We start from the raw sequence: 20795 nt of genomic DNA on the forward strand, positions 1-20795 counted from the left end.
AGGAGGTGACAGCAAACATTTCAAAAGCCATAAGCTAAATAAAGAGCATCAATGATGAATTTGGTAAGTTTGCTCGTGATTGTTGAAAATGAATCCAGCTGTCTCATTAGATTTTCAGAAGGTATTTGATAAAATTCCACATAAAAAGGAATTCCTTGTGAGTGCAGAGGTTTGGAAAGTGGAAAGAAAGAGATTTGTGATAAAGCAAGTAGTTTATTAACTAATAATTAGTAGGGTGCCAGGGATTAGTGCTGGGACTTCAACCTGTACAATCTATATTCATCATTTTGATGAAGGATGTTGCCAAATTTGCTAATATTGATATAAAGATAGGCATGCTAACAAATTGTGTAAAGGACAAAAGGATCCTGCAAAGTCAATGGGTGATAAGACAGTTGTTTTGACTGATGTTATGAAATTGCAAGAAAATTACAAGTCACAGAAACATGATTGACATGAGGTTGGATATATTACAGAGATTGACATATATTTTTGAAAGGCTTTGAGGAAATAACATTATGTATAATGTGGAAAAAATGTGAGATTATCCATTTTGGAAAAAAGAAGCAGCAAATTATGTTTTAAATGAAGTGAAACTAGAAAATGGATTGGGCATATATGAAACTCAAGACATTAGCATGCAGGCTCAGCAAGGAATTAGGACGGTATATATTGCAAGAGGTATGCAATGAAATATAGGAAAGTGTTGTTGCAACTTTATAAGTTGCTGGTAAAATCAAGCTTTCAACATTGCATCCAGTTTTCACCTCCATGTGAATTATACACTTGCATTGCAGGCAATGCAGAGAAGGTTCTAGAGGTTGATCCTCGGGATGAAGGGGTTGGCATAAGAAGAAAGGCTGACTAGGTTTGGCTCAGACTTGATGCAGTATAGAAGGATGAAAGGTGATCTTATTGAAGTGTATAAGATCCTGAGGATGGATGCTGGGCGCATGTTAAACCTAATGGGGTATTTAAACTAGAAGGCATAGTTTCAGAGGTCTCCCACTTTTGGGGGTGAGGAGGAATTTCTTCTCTCAGAAGGTTGTGGCTCTTCAGAATACTATAGATGGTCATGGAGGTGGAATCAGTTAATATATTTAAGGAGGGTAGTTAAACTGCAAGTGATTCAAAGAGTGGTGAGAGAGTAGGGAAGTGGTGATGAGCCAAAGAGTGGATCAACAATGACCTTACAGAGGCAGGGCATGCTCAGGGATCTGTTTGTTCAACTGTTGTCATTGCTTCTTATATTTATTATATCAAATGTCAGTAAAAGAACATGAATTGAGGCGTATAGAATACAGAGATAGAGTAAAGTTGGATGAAGAATGAGATAGCTAGAAAATGGGTATAGGAAGTTGTTGAAAGCCTGAAATAAATAATTCCAAACATGAGAAAAAAATGACAAAGAAATAGAAACTAGGAAAGGAGCAGAAAAGCAGTTACCAGAGGGAAATAAATTTTATATTTTGTCTCAAAGCTGATCCATTCATTTCCTCTTCATATAGTTCAGATCATCCAATCACACAAAGCAAATGAGGGAGCAAAGACAAACTTAAGGAATTTGGTGGACAAGGCAGCATCTACTGAGATAAATGGTCAGTCAACCTTTTGGGTTGGGGCCCTTTATTGAGAGTAAAGTTGGAAGGGGTGATATCAAGTATATAAAGGGACAGGGGAAAAGATTTGGGGAAAGCTGTCGAGGGTCCAAGGAGTGATTGGGCATTAGACAAGTTGGGAGAGATGGAGAGGCAGGTAGAGGGAAACACTATTGGGGAGAGAGAAAAGTTAGAACAGAAGTAGGTAAGAGAGAGAAGGAAACAGTGGAAGATATAGACGTGGGTGTACCTAAATTTGGGAAAAAAAAGTATTCATGCCATTGGGCTTAAGACTGTCCAGGAGGAATATGATGTGGTGTTCCTCAAGTTCATGTTTAGCCTCTCCCTGAACCTGCATGAGGCTGAGGACAGAAATATCTGTGTGAGAATAGTGGAGGGAATTGAAATCGTTGCTAAGTGGGAGATGGGTGGACGTGTTTCTGGGATTCTGCCATGGACACCAAATGATCTTTCATCATTCTCAGCACACACCTCATTGAGGTGCTTTTGATTGCATGGGATTGCCCAGAGAGTAAATTGAGCCATCTTTAGGACGTCCCCTTGGAGGTGTTTATTCGGTGCGCTTATTTTTGTTCTGGGCCATTAAGACACAGGAGAAATGGGTCACCGCTTTTTAACTCTGTCAGTCTCTGAGTCCGGACTGAGCTCTGGTGAATCCAAAAGTATTGATTTGCTCTTTAATCTCCCCAGTTTCTCGAAATTACGTACGGTCCTCGGCCAGTTCTAAATTGTTTTTAAAAATAAGTTGTTGGGAAATCCACAATTCCTGAGTAAGAATGCAAGGACTCGTCTGGTGGCTGGTGTGTACCTTGAACAGCCGATTGAAAATAATGCAGAGCGATAGACATTTGTCTCTGCTCCTAAGAATAAAACCCCCGTGGTCACTTCACCCTGACAGCATTCGTTCAGGTCTTTGGGTGCAAGACAATCCGGTGTAAGGTGCCCACCTGCCCAAGTATACAAGACCTCATTTAACTCCAATGCGTTGACGGAGCACTCAGATGAACCGCTTGATCCATCTTCTCTTGGCGAAATCTCCAGTGCGACCGGCGGCAAACTTAATGGAGTGACTTCAGCCCTTCAACGTCTCGCCCCCGCGGTTTCCCACCCTTCCAATTTGGGTTTCTTTGGCGGTTGTGGATTAATTCATGAAGTCGCCTGGGTGACATCTCCCTCTGCTCTCCGTGCGCCCTGTACCCACCGACGACCGTTTCTCCACCCCTGCCCTCGAAATTCTCCTCTCAAACTCCTTGACCTTGGAATCACTCTGTCCTCCTTTTTCATTTCTCGTTCTATCGTAGATTCTCTCACTCCGGCCACGTTCTGCATTTTTAAATGTCGTTTCCTTCTCCATTATCGTTGCCATTTCCCCCCTCCCCCTTTTTTGCCTCGGAGTGCCACCAGCAATGGCTGGGTGAGTGCGGGGAGGCTGGGTTAGGGGGTGTGAGCACCTCCCTGCTCTCACCAGAACAGCCCCATTCACCTCCCCTGCAGTCCGCGGACTTGTCAGAGGGAACGCGAATCGAATCCGCAGAGCGAGGAGGGCAGGGAGGAGGGGGAACCCAACGCTGGACTCTCTGAGCGCAAGAAATCGCCCCGGGATCACTTCATTCACACGCTTTCTCGACCGACTGCGAATTAACTCCAGCCGCCCCTCCCCAGCAATACCAGGAGAGAGCGGTGGCGAGAAGATTTTAAGCCTGTTCCCAACAGACCAAAGTCACCCGCGCCGAGCAAACAGTTGGACTCGATTTGTTTTGACCGGGAGAGGAATTGCAAGGGGAAGATCATGAGGGGGTTCGTGGGACACTTGCTGGCCGTGTCCACGTTGTACCTGTGTGCCACGGCCGAGGAAAGCAGCAGTCACAGGTAAGACCAGGCAAAGGGACTCGGAACCTCTTCCTGTAACAGGTTGACATACATTGGAGTCTTGTCACTGGCCACTATGTATTTTCCATGCAATTTAGTTCGAATTGATATCATTCTTTGTCCACATTTTACATTATGAACGCTGTGTAACACCTGCCACGTTTGACTCTGGGGTGTTTGCGCCGCAGTGTTTGATTTCATTTAAAAACAATTTTGCAGTTTAAAATGAAACCAAAGAACAGAGCCAGGATGTACAAAAGGAGAAACGTGCGCCCAATCTCCGATCATTGCGATTAAAGCTTGTCAGACACACAGGCACCGGCTTGCTGTCAAGTTAGGGCTTGTGTTGTAACGTTGCGCCTTCGCCGGGGTGTCAGGAATGTAACTTCACCCGCATGATCTGTACCTCAGCGAGCGCGCCGACTTCATTAAAGTGTGGGAAGTATCTCAAGGAATCGACGATCCCTATTTGAGGGAAATGTAAACAAAAAAAAAACAGACTTCGAATGGAAAATAGTGGAACTGTTCCTGAGTTCGATCTTTGAACTAGCTAGTTGGATCAAGACTGTTCTGAAAGGAAGTTTTATTTATATGGAGATCCTTTATTACCCCTTTTCAGTCTATTGCAATTTTTCTGTTACTGTCTGAAGTACATCCTGTTGAATAAAAAAGTTGCTACCAATAAGTAGATAAATCCATCCAGCTGTCTTGGTTTAAAGATCATACTCCACGCTCTTCGTATTTCTGCAACTTATTTTCAGTTAGGGTTCAAATTCTCTTTAAATTAAGGATTTTGTTTCCACTAATCTTTTAGTTAACATGCAACAAGTGGATGCATGAAAGTGATTCTCCTTCTGGCTGGTTACACATTCATTCATCCATGCCCACCAACGCAACTTGGTTCCTTTGCTATAAACGGTGTCTTCTGGTGATTACTTTCCTGTCGGTGGGAACGGTTTCTAATTTACTCCATTCTAACCCCTCAAGATGCTTGAAGAAAGTCTCCAGGCAGACACTTGAGGCAAGTGCTTGCAATCAATACCCAAAAAGGTGGTCATTGCAGGTGCTCTTATTGCATCTTGAATCATCAAGGAATAGACGATTATGGGCAAGGCATTGGAAATGAGATTAGGACAGATGGTTGGCATGGATGCAATGGGCCATGTTTCTGAGTGATAGAGCATACAATGCAATAAAGTGTAGCACACGAACAGGGCCTTTCAGCCCACCAGCTCTGTTCTGACCACAATTCCAATCTAAACTAATCCCATCTACTTGCACATTGTCTGTATCCCTCCATTCCCTGACGGTTTAAGTGCTTGCCTAAATGCCTTTTAATTGCTAATATCATATTTGCTTCCACCACCTCCCCTGGCAGTGTGTTTCAGTGTATAAAAAATACCTTGCCTCGCAAATCTCCTTTGAACTTTGCCACTCTTACCTTAAACGTATGCTTTTTAGTATTCGACATTTCCACCCTGGAGGGGGAAAAAAACTGATTTCCTACCATATTTGTGCATCTCATAACTTTATAAACTTAATTCGGGACATGTCTCACCCTCTGGTGCTCCATACTCTCCTTGTAGCCAATACACTGTATTGACCTATGGCTCTAATTGATGGAGAGTGTTTTGCCTCTTTCATTATCATACAGCTCTTTGGTTGGTGGTTCATCTCTCTCTGCCATAAATCACTGACCCTGTTCTGACCTTGTTTTCTGTTCAGGGTCCGTAAGCAGCGTTCTCTTATGGGCATGTGTCGCTATGGATTTCGGATGGACTGCTGTTGGGGGTGGAACCGCAGACCCTGGGGACAGTGCCAACGTGAGTACCTCAACCTGCTAGCATGGGCTTCTGCACGGAGCTGGGGCTTTCATAACATGGAGCTGGGGCTTTTGCGCACCTGTATCTGGAGCTTTTGCACACAGCTGAATTGTTAACACAGCTAGTACACTTACAAACACATGGCAGAGACTTCTGCATGCAGTTACAGTAGTTGAAGTCTTTTAGATGTATGGAATTTTATACCCTTTGGGTGTTTTTACATATAGTTGATGGGTATGCATAGGAGTTTACATAAATCTAGGGCTTCAGAACATCAGGAGAGTTGAATATTGAAGGGTGTACAATATGAAGCTTGCACCAATTCCTCAACTGGAGGTTAAGTTTTTATGCAGTATTGGGTTATTTAGATACTATCAAGGAGGAAGGACACAAATAGCACATTAAAGGTCTTTGAGGCAAAACATATTAAATGACAGAGATAATACATAATGTTTACCCTCAGAGCAGTATGAACAGAACAGTATTATTAAGATGATTTTGTGTAGAGAATACCGGTTTTTAATGCTGCCGAGGGAGAGTTTGTGCAGAGTTTTGCTTTTACATAAATCTAGACTCTGAAGAACAGGAGGCCTAATCACAAATATTGGACCTGCGATAACAATTGATTCCTTTGGTCCCATGCCTTTCCACACAATATGACAATTTTTCTCCACATTTAGTAACATACTTACCGAATGAAAATAGTTGGTCTTGAAAGTTTCAACTGATCCCTGGAAACGTAAACTTTTGGAGAACATGTTTCAAATTTCTACTGCCATTTATGTGTAAACAATTTCCTGATCTTAATCCAGAATGATTCAGCATTAATAGCAAAATTATTTCCTCCCATTCCCTCTTTTCTCAGTTGCCATTATCAGAGGTAACAATTTTTATAAGCACATAGATCAGGTCACCCCTCAGTCATCTACAGTGAAGAGATTTGAATGCAAGTTTATGATAGCCATCCCTCCTACCCCTGCAACTGACCATCCATCAGGGCATTAAAGTGAACTCTATCTTTTGCATATGATCCTATAAAATAAAACCCCAAACATTTATTTATTATCAAGGTTTTTTTAAATACTTGCACTGAAGCATTATGCACTATTTGGGGCTGCTGGATTGGGGAGGAGTGTTTTATTTATTACGAGTTATAGGTTTAATTATGACTGCAGAAGACTCTAATGTGTTTGGCAAATGGCTGTTCATCCTTACTCCAGGTGGTCTATTTTTGACCTTGCTTGCCTGGTGTTAAGTAAGGTTGCTGAGGGCACTGGCATCCTGCTGGGAATTTAGATGCAAGGGGCTTGTGCAATCTTGGTGCTATTTCACTCTAAAATGCTTACTGTATCACCTTGAGTAGATGGCAGATATATTCACTAAATTTTAAAGTGGAAGGCTGCATGTTGCAATGTTCCAGAGGTCATTTTCAAAATGGCAGCATTAACTGTTGGTTCGATGCCACTAATCACAATCTTTCTCCAAATAAATCAGGCCTTTCCTTAGTATTCTTCAGTGAGTGCCCAACCTCTCCCTCACTTTCATTCTTGCCTGAAAATTTTGTCTGTTATTTATTAGTTTGACAGCAGGCAGGATAATATTCTTAGCAGCACCTTGTGGTTTGGCCTTCAACCTTCTCAGGTTTGTCCGGCTCTATGAAATATGAAAAGCTATCATGGCTTTGAATATCCTGTTCTAGTACACAATTTTTTTAAGTGTTCTGGAAAAAGAGGTGTGCACAGAGAAGGATGCAGATCCCTGCAATAATCTTTTAAAATATATTCACAGCATGTCATTGCATTCACCCTATAATGGTACAGACTCATGCACCTGTGTTCTCCAAAAACCAGCAAATTTAAATTGCTTTGCACCTCTTCTGCACATCTTTTTTAGTCCATAATGTTAATGCCAACATTTTGAAGAAGGATAATTCCCTGCTCCACCCCATTGTCCTGCTTTTTTTTCCCCCAATACAAATCCTTTCTTGCATCATTTTCTACATTTTGAGAATGGATTCCATGTCACTACATAAAATTTACTCTTCACTTTCATTCTGGTCCACTTGAGTTAAATCTGTGTCATCTGGTTACAAACCCTTCAGTGAATGGAGCTTCAATCAAAAAAACTTCATTATTCTGAACCTTGATCTTAAACCTTTTAACCATCTCTGTTCTAAGGAGAATAAATCCAGTTTTTAAATATTATTTTTATGTTCCAGAATTCCATCACTCCTCTCCATATCCTTCATATCCTTTCTGAAGTGTGGTCTCCAGAAATGTCCACAATATTCCAGCTAAATTCAGTCTTGGAAAGGTTCAACTGTGCTTCTTTTTGTTTATTAAGCTCAGGATGCTATCTGCTTTTTTAAAACAACCTTATCCACTTGTCCTGCCACCTACCAAAGCACACCCCAATTTTTAAGCTTCAGAAATAAGATGACTTTGTAGTTTGAAACTGGTAGTTATTTTGACAGGTGATGTACACTATTGGTAAACCTGAAGATACAAGTGAAAGACAAAATAGTCATAGCCAAGGCCAAGTAGTTGGTGGTCAGGCTGGGAAAAAGTACAGTGGGTAATATTTTTTAAATTCTCAATTTTTCAACTTATTTGCAAATAATCTTCCATCAGTGCTTTATTGAACAAGCTGTCCTCAATGACCTTCCCTAGAGGCAGTTGAAAGTGCACCATAAAGTCATAGCAGAGGTCATTTGGTCCATCAGGTTGCTCTGGTCTTTTGAAGAGTGATCCAGTTAGTTCCACCCCTCTGCTCATTTGTTACAGTCTTTGTATCAGGGACATCACTGGTGACGGTTTATTGCCCTTATTGTACAGGTGTCCGAGTTCCTACAGGAGTTTTTTATACACTGCCATCGAGAAGAGCATCTCTGAGACTTTGCATGCAGAAAGGTTTGCCCATTCATTTAACTACAGTGATAACAAATACAGTAATTATGATACCGATTCATTTGATGCTGGCATTTCACTTTCAGATTCAAAGCTCCTTTTGCTATTAATTACAAGGTTGGGGTTCCTTAATCAAATTTAAAAAAAACAAATTCTTCCTTTTGTAAAATATAGTTAATTTTTTTTTAAGAAGCTTTATAATAAATTATTGCAATGGCTGTTCAAAAAGATTCTTTTGATATATTTTTCAAAATACAAAATCATTGAGAGCTATCAAAAGCGATGCTTGTAAGAGCATGTCAGTAAAATGGCATGTCTGCTGCAGCCACGGGGGTGAATGATGTTGATACTGTTTGCAAGCTGACATTGTAAAACTGGAGTTCCTAACAACTTCACAACAACAAACACACTTATTCTAACTGACTTCTGTTTTGTACTGGGAATTAGACATTAAGTGCAATCTTGGCACATGCTAAGTGACATCCTCTTGTATTCCAGATTAAGAAGGGATCAAATTGGAGAGAAACATGTACATTTCTCGCTTTATCTCTCACTTATTAACGTAAACAGTTAAAGCTGAGTAAACAGTGTGGTCTTGACCAGCACCAAAAAAAATTTTGATCTACGTTATATGTTTTAGAGAATCGATATGTGTGTCTGTAGGTACCAAAATATGGCTTATTAACAAAATTAAGTCCATCATCTGGAAAAAAAGGTCTGGAATTCTCTGGATATTTGTTTTCCAGCTTTCATCCCCTTATTGCAGAGAATATGCTAAGCAATGCACCCTCTGAAAGATTAGGCTAACAACATATTTTTTACAACAATCTTGTTAACTTGTGCCTTAAAGAGAGGGTATGTGAAGCATAATCTCAATGACAAGGGTCAGTTTTGACCCAGCAGTAGTGCTTTCACCTCTGAGTCAGAGGATTGTGGATTCATGTCCCACTCCTGAGATGTAGCCTGACGCTGCCTAATAGTGCTGAGAGAGTGCTGCGCCATGTTGACTTTTGCTTGTTACACCTGTCTGCTTTCGTAGGTGGACATATAAAATTTCTCCGAAAGCTTTCAAAGAAGAGCAAGAGTTCCATTTGGTGTCCAGGCCAACATTTATCCTTCAGATAACTTTATTAAATCAGATAATCTAGTTCTTTGTTTTTGGACTTTGCTGCATACAAATTGTCTGCTGTGTCTCCTGCAGTGTACTCCCTAAGTTAATTATGGGGTGTAAAGTGTTTTTTAATGTCCTGACATTCAGTAAAACATCCTTTCTTTTTGATCTAGAGATGTGGACAGTTCCTGAAAAATGACTAGGTCATTCTCCACAGAATTCTTCTTATTCTGTGTTAACTGAATCTTTGAAAAAGCAGCACCGCCCATTCTATTGGCCATGGATCTCCCTTTGCGATGTTTACAAAGGCATGCTGTTAGCAATGAGTTATAAAGGTCCTTGATTTTTAAGGGATGAATTTATTACAAGAGTGATGATTTAAAATAAATGTTTCCATCTTAACAGCAGGATATTTTTTGAAGATCTTCTGTCAACATTTGTCTTAATCCCTGGCCACAGCTGTTGCTCCTTGAGGCTGTTGGAATACACAATGCAATGTTACAGTAACCCAGAACAGGGTAAAATACCATACATTTTATCTCCATTGATTTATATTTTTTCCTAATATATTGAACATCAAAAACACTTAACTTACAGAATACAGAAGTATGTTGTTTCCCCCTTTTTTTTAAACAGGAAAACTAACACATATACCCAATACCCCACTCCTTGACCACCTCGGCAACTTTGCTGGCAGTATCTTCTATATATTACTGATTGTACTAATACAACATCTTGCAGTTAGGTATTTATTCCGTAAACACTCGTAATTCAGTGAAATAGTGCATGAAGGGTTGCCATTTATGGAAAAGATTTTGGGAGGACCCTCTTAATGTATATTTGATTTTCTCCAGTTTAATAAAGAAACCTATGTCCTTAATCCACTGTATAATAGAAGGGCACCCATCAGTGCAACAAGTTTAAATGCTTGGCTAATAAGAATGCAAACATTATTACTTCTTTCCGAAGATAATTTAGGGAGCTGTCAGAGATTTAAAATAATGCGTTCAATTGGCAGCAATTTCCACTGATTTATGACATTAAATGTACTATCAGAAAGTGTTGTATTTGAGTGCTGGGGCAGTGGATAGTAGAAGCCTTGCATTAAAGGGTCAGAGTATCTTTAGCCTATCAGAGTCCTTAACATTTCTGTCAGAGCAATTAAATGAAACACACAAAGAGAGAAATTGAATGCATTGCCCACTCAAACTACAGGAAAATGAGAAGTTTTGAAATACTATTATTTCTCATTCACGTGATCAGAGTGTGAGGTTGGCAGTCATGGAAGCTATTTTTCGACTGGGGCCCAGCCCCTCCCTCTCTGACTCGTCAAAGAATTGGTGGGCATAAATCCAATACATTAAAAGCAAGCATTTGTTAATGTAGTAGTTATTTAAAAATGTAGAAAGTAAATAAAACCACACAAAATGGAGATGATGAACAAAGGCCAAAATAAAAACAGGTTAGATGCAAAGCTCCCTTTTCACTGTGTCATCAAACATTCCCAAGAGAATCAAAAAATACTTTGTTTTTTAAATGTGCCTGTAATACCAATCAGTGACTTGAATGCGTACATCAGGAGACCTTTAAGGGTGAGGTGCCTAATATATGCAATACATACATGCTAAATGTGAGAATTAATCAAGAGAAACTGCTGAGAGAATAGACCCTTTTATAAATGAAAACCTGTAAGTTTGAGGACTATTTGTTCATTTTCTGTGATTCACACACAAGATACTGAATAAACATTGGACCAGACCACCATGAAGTTAATCCTCTGCATTAAAGCTAGCTTTCAAAGCGACAAGAGGAATTAATGTACCTCCCTATCTCTTATAAACCCGTTTGTTGGAACTATACACGTAGTATGTTCTGGTGGAAACAATGATCTGATTTCTTAATCTTGTTTGTTCATTGAATTTTACCTTGGAGGGGGGAGGGGATTCCGTTTTACAAGGAAAGGCAGTTCCAGTGTCTCACAGCTGCTAGCTTGGATCATGAATATTATCAGGTATTCCAATGCAGGAAGAATTGTTCCCTTGTATTGTCTGTCCTCGTCCATAAATGATCACTGTCAGCCAATATGACTGAATAAGAATCAAAAGCTGGAAATACTGCCCCCAATCCAGTGGTGTGAAACATGAAAGTCTGCAGACGTTGTGATTATAGCAAAAACACACAGAAATACTTGAGGGACTCCGCCAGTCTCGCAGCGTCCATATAAAATTATCAACATTTCGGGTCTGAGCCCTTCACAGTATAAGCAATGAACAAGAAGGGGCCAGAATAAAGACTGAAGACTGGCAGGAGGAGGAGTCCAAACCAACAAAAGGTGTTAATTGGATATGCTAAGTGGAGGTGAGAATTGATTTTGGCTCTGTGAAAGGGGACTGAAGGAAAAGGGGAGAGAGAGAGAGAGAAAAGCAAAGAGTCATACAGAGCTGGGGGAAAGGTAATGCGAAAGAAGAAAGGGGAGGGGTTTAACAGAAATCAGAGAGGTTGATGTTAATGCCATCCAGTTGGAAGGTGCCCAGATGGAAGATGAGGTGTTGTTCCTCCAATTTGCATATGGTATCAGTCTGGCAGCTTGTGAGACCATGGGCAGACATGTCAGCAAGGGAATGGGATGGGGAATTGAGCCCCTCAGCTTTGTCCACCGCAATAGTGTGTATCTCCTAGAGGCCACCCACTTCAATTCCCCAGAGAACATGAAAATTTCACCCGGACATTGTCGAAGGTAAAGATAAACCTGGGTCACTGAAGCTGTGAGGTGGTAGCTCTATTGCTATGCTGCCCTGTTGAGTCCTATACCTGAAAAATCCTGCTGATCAGCATCCAGATCACAACCCATCCCCGTCAGCCTCACTAAAATAGATGATCTGGTTCAGTCTGAGAAAGACCTTGCTGTGTGCAAGTTGACCAATGCTGTTACTACACTCTGGAAGGTGACTATAGTTCAAAATGATTTCATTGATTTTGGACCATTTGGGGCCATACTGAGGGAATTAAAATGCTATATAATTGCAGGCATTTTTTTTAACAAAACTATATTCAGCAATAGCTCATCAGACCTATTAAAGCAAAGTATCATTGAGACAGTAGATTCATGAGGTCAGAGTGTTTCGGCCATTCTTTTGGAAGCTGTTTGTTTATTCACATATTTTGTAGCACTGTTTCTAATCAGAAAAACGGCTCCTGCTCTCAGTAAAGTTTCTTGCACATTTTTTCCAATGTTTTTGCATTGGTCTCCTGCCAAATTATTCCATTATCATGAAATCATTAACCCTCTCTGCAGTGTGGTTTCCAGCAGCTCTGGCAATCCTCTTGTGGACCTCCAAGTGACTGATCTTCAATGGTCAAATGGATTGGACATTTATTATGGATGGAAACAGAGCCAAACCTGATGCACTGTTCACCTAACATGAGATATTTCTATACAGTGTGGCTGGTAACATGAATCCATAAAACTTTTCACACAAATTCCAACAAGGATCAATGCCAAAACCTTTCTTTTTACTCCTGGGGAGCAGTGGTGGGGAGGAATTTGGGGAACAGAGGTGGACAGAAGTAGGAGAGATTTATTTTGCCCAATCCTTGACACGAGTTCTACTTGGAAATAGAACTCGCTAAAAGCCATTCTGAAGAAGAGAGCAACATTTGTGCTGCCTTTCATAACACAGGATGCCCTAAAGTATCTTACAGTCACAGAGTACCTTGAGATGTAGCCACTGTTGTAATGTCAAGAATTGAATTACCAAAACTCCAGCCAGATAAATGGTTCCTGCGATAAGCGTAGTCAACACATCAGAGAGAATCCCTTGCACTTTTCCAATGAGTGCAAACCATCTCAGCAAATAGACAGGTCTTCAGGCCAATGTCTCTTCTAGACTGCATTAATAGCCAAGCTTTTATATTGGAAATTTTAACTCGTCATGATGAGACTTGGAGGCAGAGTTTTATCAACCAACTCACCTCTGCCTCTTCTTTTTGAATATTTTAATTAAAATTTCCATCCATGTAATTATATATTGTACAGACAGTCAATACTTAGTTAAATTTAAAATTAAGATTACATGGTATTAACCCCTCCCCCTTACCCACCCTCCCCTCTCTCTTATCCTCCTCTAAAAGATGTAGTAGTAAAAAATAGATTCAATTTATAGAAACATAGAAGATAGGAGCAGGAGTAGGTCATTCGACCCTTCAAGTCTGCTCCACCATTCAACGAGATCATGGCTGATCTTAAAGTTCAGTACCCCGTCCCCGCCTTCTCTCCGTAACCTTTAATACCCTTATACTGAAGAAATAGATCTAATTCCCTCTTAAATAGATTTAATGAACCTGCCTCTACTGCCCTCTGTGGCAATGAATTCTACAGATTCACCACCCTCTGGGTAAAGAAATTCCTCATCTCAGTCCTAAATGGTTTGCCTATTATCCTCAAACCATGGCCCCGGGTTCTGGATTTTCCCATCATTGGAAACATCCCAACTGCATCCATTCTGTCCAGTCCTGCCAGAATTTTATATGTGTCTATGAGATCCCCTCTCAATCTTCTAAACTCCAGGAAGTACAATCCCAATTTGCGCAATCTTTCCTCATAAGTCATTCCTGCCATTCCAGGTATCAGCCTGATGAATCGCCTCTGCACTCCCTCCATTGCAAGAACATCCTTCCTTAGATAAGGTGACCAAACCTGCACACAATACTCCAGGTGGGGTCTCACCAAGGCCCTGTACAGCTGCAGTAAGGTATCCTTGTTCCTATACTCAAACCCTCTTGATATGAAGGCCAACATACCATTTGCCTTTTTAACCGCCTGCTGTACTTGCATGCTCGCCTTCAGAGACTGGTGTACAAGTACCCCTAGGTCTCTCTGCACTTCCCCATCTCTTAATCTATTGCCATTCAAATAGTAATCTGCCCTCTGGTTTGTATTACCAAAGTGGATAACCTCACATTTATCCACATTGTAGTGCATTTGCCATGTTTCTGCCCAGTCCCTCAATTTATCCAAATCACACTGGAGCTTCCTGACCCCCTCTTCCGTGCACACAACCCCTCCTAGCTTAGTGTCATCTGCAAATTTGGAGATATTACATCCAATCCCCTCATCCAGATCATTAATGTAAATTGTGAACAGCTGGGGTCCCAGTACAGATCCCTGTGGCACCCCACTGGTCACCGCCTGCCACTCAGAAAATGAGCCATTTATCCCAACTCTCTGTCTTCTACCTGCCTGCCAGTTCTCAATCCACATCAATACTTTGCCCCCAATCCCATGAGCCTTGATTTTGGAAGCCAGTCGTTTATTCGGGACCTTATCGAAGGCCTTTTGGAAGTCCAGGTACACCACATCCACTGGCTCTCCCCCATCTATTTTACCTGCCACCATCTCAAAGAATTCCAATAGATTTGTCAAGCACGATTTACCTTTTGTAAATCCATGTTGACTCCGTCCAATCCCTTCTCTGCTAGTCATATGCTCCGCTATTACATCCTTAATAATGGATTCCATCATTTTGCCCACTACTGATGTAAGGCTCACTGGCCTATAATTCCCCGCTTTTTCTCTACCCCCCTTTTTAAATAGTGGGGTAACATTAGCTACCTTCCAATCCATGGGTTACTGATCCTGAGTCTATCGAGTTCTGGAAAATAATTCTTCAAGCATCTGCTATCTGAATGGCCACTTCCTTAAGTACTCTAGGATGTAGATTATCAGGTCCTTGGGATTTATCTGCCTTCAATCCCATCAATTTCCCCAAGACCATGTCCTTAGAGATACTAATTTCTTTCAGTTCCTCCCTTGCATTAGTCTCTATGTTTCCCAACATCCTTGGGTGGTTATTTGTATCCTCTCTTGTAAAAACAGAACTAAAGTAAGAATTTAATTGGTCTGCCATTACCTTATTCCCCATTATATATTCCCCTGATTCCGACTGCAAAGGACCTACTCTGGATTTCACCAATCTTTTCCTCTTGACATATTTATAAAAGCTTTTGCAGTCGGTTTTTATATTTGCCGCAAGCTTACTTTCGTAATTTATTTTTACTCTCTTGATTAATCCCTTTGTCCTCCTTTTGTGCATCTTGAACTGCTCCCAGTCTTCGGTTGTGGTACTTTTTTTGGCCAATTGATATGCTCTCTCTTTGGACCTAATGCTGTCTCTAATTTCCCTTGTTATCCACGGTTGAGTTATATAAAAGAATTATATAAAACAATAAAGAAAAGTATAAAGAAAAACTAATATTAATCTGGATTGCACAAAGGGTTGGCTCACACACTTGGTTCTTACAGTATTTATACTAAACAACTTTAGGGAAGAAGATTATTACAGGTTTTAAGGGGCCAGAAGTAAATTTTTACATATTTAGCCCTAAACTTTGTATATACTGGCTCCAAATTTGTGCAAAAGTTGAATATTTATTTCTCAAATTATATGTAATTTTCTCCAAAGGTATACAACTTTGTATTTCCAAATGTCATCTTTCCATACCTAAATGTGCATCTGGTTTCCAAGTGCACTGTGATACACTTCCTTGCCACTGCTAAAACTATTTTGATAAATTTGACTTGATAAAATTATAGTTTTTAATTTAGGACTTGTTCCTTCTATGTTCCCCAATAAGAATAAATCTTGATTTTGTGGAATTACAGTACTAACAATCTGTTCTAAACACTTTCCTAAATCTATCCAAAAATTCTAACTTTAGAAACCGAAACTTTCCCTTCTAATTGAACCAAACTAAATGGATTTTAAGTTGAAGTTGTTCTGCTAGGTGCTTAGAGTTCTTGATAGACTCTATTCTGCAATGAAAGGACAAATTGTGGTTTTATATGCTCATACTCACTTTCACCAGCTATTATTGTGAAACAAGGTCCAAGTCTGTAAGGGAATCAAGTCCAGGAAATACTGGAGGAGCCCAAGATCTTGATTCTAATTGACCCCATTCTGAGAAAACATGGTATTGTTGATTATTTCTCCAAAAACACACGGTATCTACCATGATCTTATCTTTAGTGCACATTATCATAGCTATAAAGCTTGAAAACAGTCCCTTCATCCCAACTTGTCTCACCCACACTAGTTCCACCTGCTCTGTGTTTGGCCCATATCCCTCTAAATTATCCTATCCATGAATCCATCCAATTTATTTAAACATTGCCTTAGTATCTGCCTCAACCACCTCCTCTGGCAGCCCATTCCACGCACCCACCACCCTCTGTGTAAAAAGAAAAGCTACCCTTCAGGTTCCTGTTTAATCTCTCTCTCACCTTAGCTTAAGCCTATTTCCTCTGGTTATGAATTTCCCATGCTTTGGGCAAAAGATTCTGTTCGTTCACCCTCTCCTGATTGTGTACACCTCAATGAGATCACCCCTCATTCTCCTGCGCTCCAAGCAATAAAGGCCTAGCCTGCTCAACTTCTCCCTATAGCTTAGGCCACTAGTCCCTGCAACATTCTTATAAATCTCTGCATAACTTCTCTCCTATCCATGCATCCCGGTATTGCCCGACTCTGCACAATGCTCCACCCCTCATGTTGTCCCACTGTGAACATTTCCCATCTCTGCATGATGTTCATTCTGCATGTTGCTCCGCACTGTTTGCTGTTCTCTGCTGTTTTAGCCTCCATTTCTCATTTCCCCTTCAACAAAGCAAAGTGATATGAACTAAAAATGGATTTTAGGGCTTTTTCCAATTTCTATGTCTCCTTCCTCTGTTCATTGGGTTGGCAGTCTCTTCACATTGCATTCCTCAGTTTCAGCCCCATACATAATCGGGACAGGATAATACATTTGAGTACAGCTCACCCATGCCTCCCTTCAGTGGGTGATGAGTGTCCTTCATATTTTGTTCTTCCTCAAACAATAAAAATCAACAGCTTTCAATCAGCTTCCTCTGCAGGAACAATTACATTTGCAAAGTACAGTTAATAAAAATAGAAAATTATAGGAATGTTCAGAAGGCCAGCCAGCATCTGTGGAGGGCAAAACAGAATTCATGCTTCATGTCAGTGACCTAACATCAGTAAATGAAGACCAATTAATGATTGTGCAGATGCACTTGTCTGGTTACTGCTTGGGACAATTTAAAAAAATATCTGGCTACTTCGTTTTTTGAGCTAACATGGCATGTGCAGAGAAACATTGCTCAACTCTCCTCATTTCCCATATGCTATACACTACATAATTGAAAAGCTTAACTGCAACTTCAATGAAAGTATAAAGCAAATAGTTAATGAAGACTAATTCTTAGATTTCAGGCAAATTCTTATAATCACAGAATGTTGCAGCTTGGAAGAAAGGAATTTGACCCATCATTGACTCTTGGAAGGAGCTATCTAATTAGTCTCACTCCCCTGCTCTGTAAATGTTTGGCTTTTTCAGCGATATATCCAATCCCTTCTGAACAATACCATTTAATTTCCTTCTTTCTCTTTCTCAGCAGAGCATTTCATGTATTTTACCTGTTAATAAAAATGATTTCCAGTCGTAGTTTCTTTGTAGATTCCCCTAATTAATGAGCTTCTTTTGATGTTTTATTCTTACAATTGGAACATTTCATTTTGGGTTTTTCCTTTCCGTGTTCTGCCATGAGAAAATATAAATGTGACAGATAAGGCCAGTGCAAACCTTCTCCGCCATTCAGCAAGATTATAGAAATGAAGAATTCTAGAATTAAGTTGGAAAGGGTGCAGACACAATTAACCAGTATGTTACCAGGACTTGAGTTATAGAGAGAGAGAGGCTGGATAGTCTTTTCCCAGGAGTAAAGGAGACTGAGGGTGACTTTAAAGAGATGTATAAAATCATGAAGGGTATGGATTAAGTGAATGTTCAATCTTTTTCCCAAGGTAACTGATTCTAGAACTAAAGGGCACTGGCTTAAGGCGAGAGTGGAAAGGGACCTGAGGAACATTTTTTCACTCAGATGGTTGTCTGTATCTGAAATTAGTCACCTGAGGAGGATTTAAAAGTGGGTAGGATTTTGACATTCAAAAGGTATTTGGACAGATTATATAGAGAGGAAGTGTTTGTAAAGATATGAGCTTAATGCAGGCAAGTGGGACAAGCCCAGAATGCCAACTTTATTGGCATGTATGAATTGTTCCAAAGGACCTGTTTTGTGCTCAATGACTCCATGATATGCATTTCTATCTTGGGCAATCCCATGAAGTTGAAAATGAAATACTTTGTTGAATTATGAGGTGGCTGATGTGGGAACCGCAAACACTTCCCCAGATGGGTCAGGTGCTGACCATCTGGTGGGTGGGTAGTTTGTAGGTGGTCCATTACCTCTGTTGCTAAAGCTATATGATATTATATCCTTGGAGTTATCCAATGCATAATGCAGCTAAACAAGTACTTTACTGAAGGCAGAATTTGTGTTCCATTTGTTCCCATAAATGTTAATGACTGGGTCATGCTTAATCTCTATCCCAACATCTTCCCAACCTGTCCCCTAATTCCCTTCTCATCCATCACCTCACCAGTAGCCCATGATTGTTGTCATCTTGTCATAAAGTTTTACAGTATGGAAACAGGCCTTTCAGCCCAATCTGTCCATGCTGACCAAGTTGTCTGTCTGATCTTGCCCTATTTGCCTGTATTTGCGCAAATCCTGCAAAATCTTTCCTATCGATGTTCCTTTGTAATGTCTTAAATGTTGCAAGCATGCCTGCCTCTACCATTTCCTCTGGAAGCTCATTCCACATATCTACCACCCTCTGTGTGAAAATGATCAGCAAATTATTTGGCCATGCAATGCATTGTCACCCAACCCAGCAGCAGATATTGGAAAGTGGCCAACTGTACAAAACTCTCCCTACTTCACTGTGCACAGTGTGACTTCTGCTCCAGCTGAGACTGGGTAACTTCAACATTAATCAAGGACCAAGTTTTCTTGTTCCATTCTCAACAGTGCTCATTTTGCACAAACTCTTTATCCCGATGGAAATAAGATCAACTTTATGCATTAAATGAAGAACAATGTTCTGAGGGAAAGGCAGAGCAAAGTTTCCAGACTGAAAATAGCTCTACCATTGCAAGTACCAGGTGATCCCATTGCCAGGAATGTCAAACCCAAATTTAACATCTTTCGAATTTGAGGTGAATTTTAAAGGCAGTTGGGCAGCCCTGCACATGGACCCCTTGTCATTCATGGGACTTGTGGCTGACTTTTACTGCCGCAAAGGTGCACTCAACTGAGTGAGAAGCACAGGATTTTGAAGTTAGTAGCTCCCTTTGTAAGCCGTGCCTTTTAATGATGGATGTCACAAATCTCAGGGGAAGATGTGCCATATCACAGACAGAGCATATTTCATGCTCAACACTTCAAAATGAAAGCGCATGTTTTTGGATGAATAAAATCCTGGAGCTTGTCATTTTGAAAACAGGTTTAATGTTTTGATATTCATTCACGGGTGTTGTTGAAGGGGCCAGCATTATAACTGAATGCTGTGGAAATGGGGTGGTGAGCTCCCTTCTCGGAAACAAGTGGCTGACTAGGTCATTCTGGAGGAGAATCAAGTGAACACTGCCATGAGCCTGAAGTGATGGACAGGCCATACCAGGTAAGACCTTAAAACACAAGATATGTTTTTGTGGGAATCCATTGGCTTCAATGTCACTATAATTGATGGATACATATGTTTTATGTGAACTTTCATTGTCAAACATTGCCCATTAAAGTCAATGTCATTGTGAACAAAGTGTTGAGTGAGAAATCTGCTTCCAATTATGCCTTGTTAAAATGAAGTTAGGGTTTGTTGGATTGGACCTCAGAAATTAATTTACTGAACCAGAATCCTTCTTGATCGGGAAAGACTAATTTGACAGCAGTGTTTGCTGGCTAATATAGCAGTTGTTTTAAATGCTAATTTGTTTGTTCTGCTCTTGCCAGCTGTGTGCCAACACCGATGCAAACATGGCGAGTGTGTGGGACCAAATAAATGCAAGTGCTACCCAGGGTACACAGGCAAAACATGCAATCAAGGTAAGGACAAGGTGAAGCAATGGCCCTATCTATTCTTATGAAATGCTTCTCTCAGAGGCACCTTGGTTACATTGGAAATAATGTTAAAGAGAACTGTTGAGATGACATCAGAATGAATCATTGCTTTGCTTGTGGAGAAACTGGTTAAACCATTAACAATAGTTTGAAAATAAAAACATGCCCTGAGCTTATATACAAAATAGGCAAAATTCTTAGTTATCGCATGCAGTAGCCACATTTATACTGGGCCATACATGTTCATGTTATGCTGTATATCCAGAATGCACATGCTGGAATGTAAATATGATCTTATTTGTTTGTCTATATTTTATAAATGCTCATCAAATTAATGCCTCCTCTAAGGGAATCCATTCTCCTACTGGTTTCACAGTATTCGCTTCTCATTGTGCATCAGTTCCCTCCCATTTTTCCTGCAGCTCATCTCCACAACCCATCATTATTCTG

At 40.4% G+C, this 20795-nt stretch overlaps 1 protein-coding gene across 2 annotated transcripts in view; it reads left to right on the plus strand.

Moving 5' to 3' along the window:
- The first annotated feature begins 3042 nt into the window (after nucleotides 1–3042).
- Nucleotides 3043–20795, plus strand: part of npnta (nephronectin a) — a 62804-nt gene continuing 45051 nt past the window's right edge. Inside the window, exons 1-4 of one of the 2 annotated variants that reach the window (XM_069925746.1) lie at nucleotides 3043–3488; nucleotides 5214–5311; nucleotides 8146–8220; nucleotides 20238–20330. In XM_069925746.1, coding sequence (XP_069781847.1) covers nucleotides 3409–3488; nucleotides 5214–5311; nucleotides 8146–8220; nucleotides 20238–20330 — 346 coding nt within the window. In that variant the 5' untranslated portion in view covers nucleotides 3043–3408. The remainder of the gene's footprint in view (nucleotides 3489–5213; nucleotides 5312–8145; nucleotides 8221–20237; nucleotides 20331–20795) is intronic. The other variant, XM_069925747.1, reaches the window with a different exon arrangement.

This window comes from Narcine bancroftii, chromosome 3 (assembly GCF_036971445.1).
Source record: "Narcine bancroftii isolate sNarBan1 chromosome 3, sNarBan1.hap1, whole genome shotgun sequence".
Taxonomy (NCBI): domain Eukaryota; kingdom Metazoa; phylum Chordata; class Chondrichthyes; order Torpediniformes; family Narcinidae; genus Narcine; species Narcine bancroftii.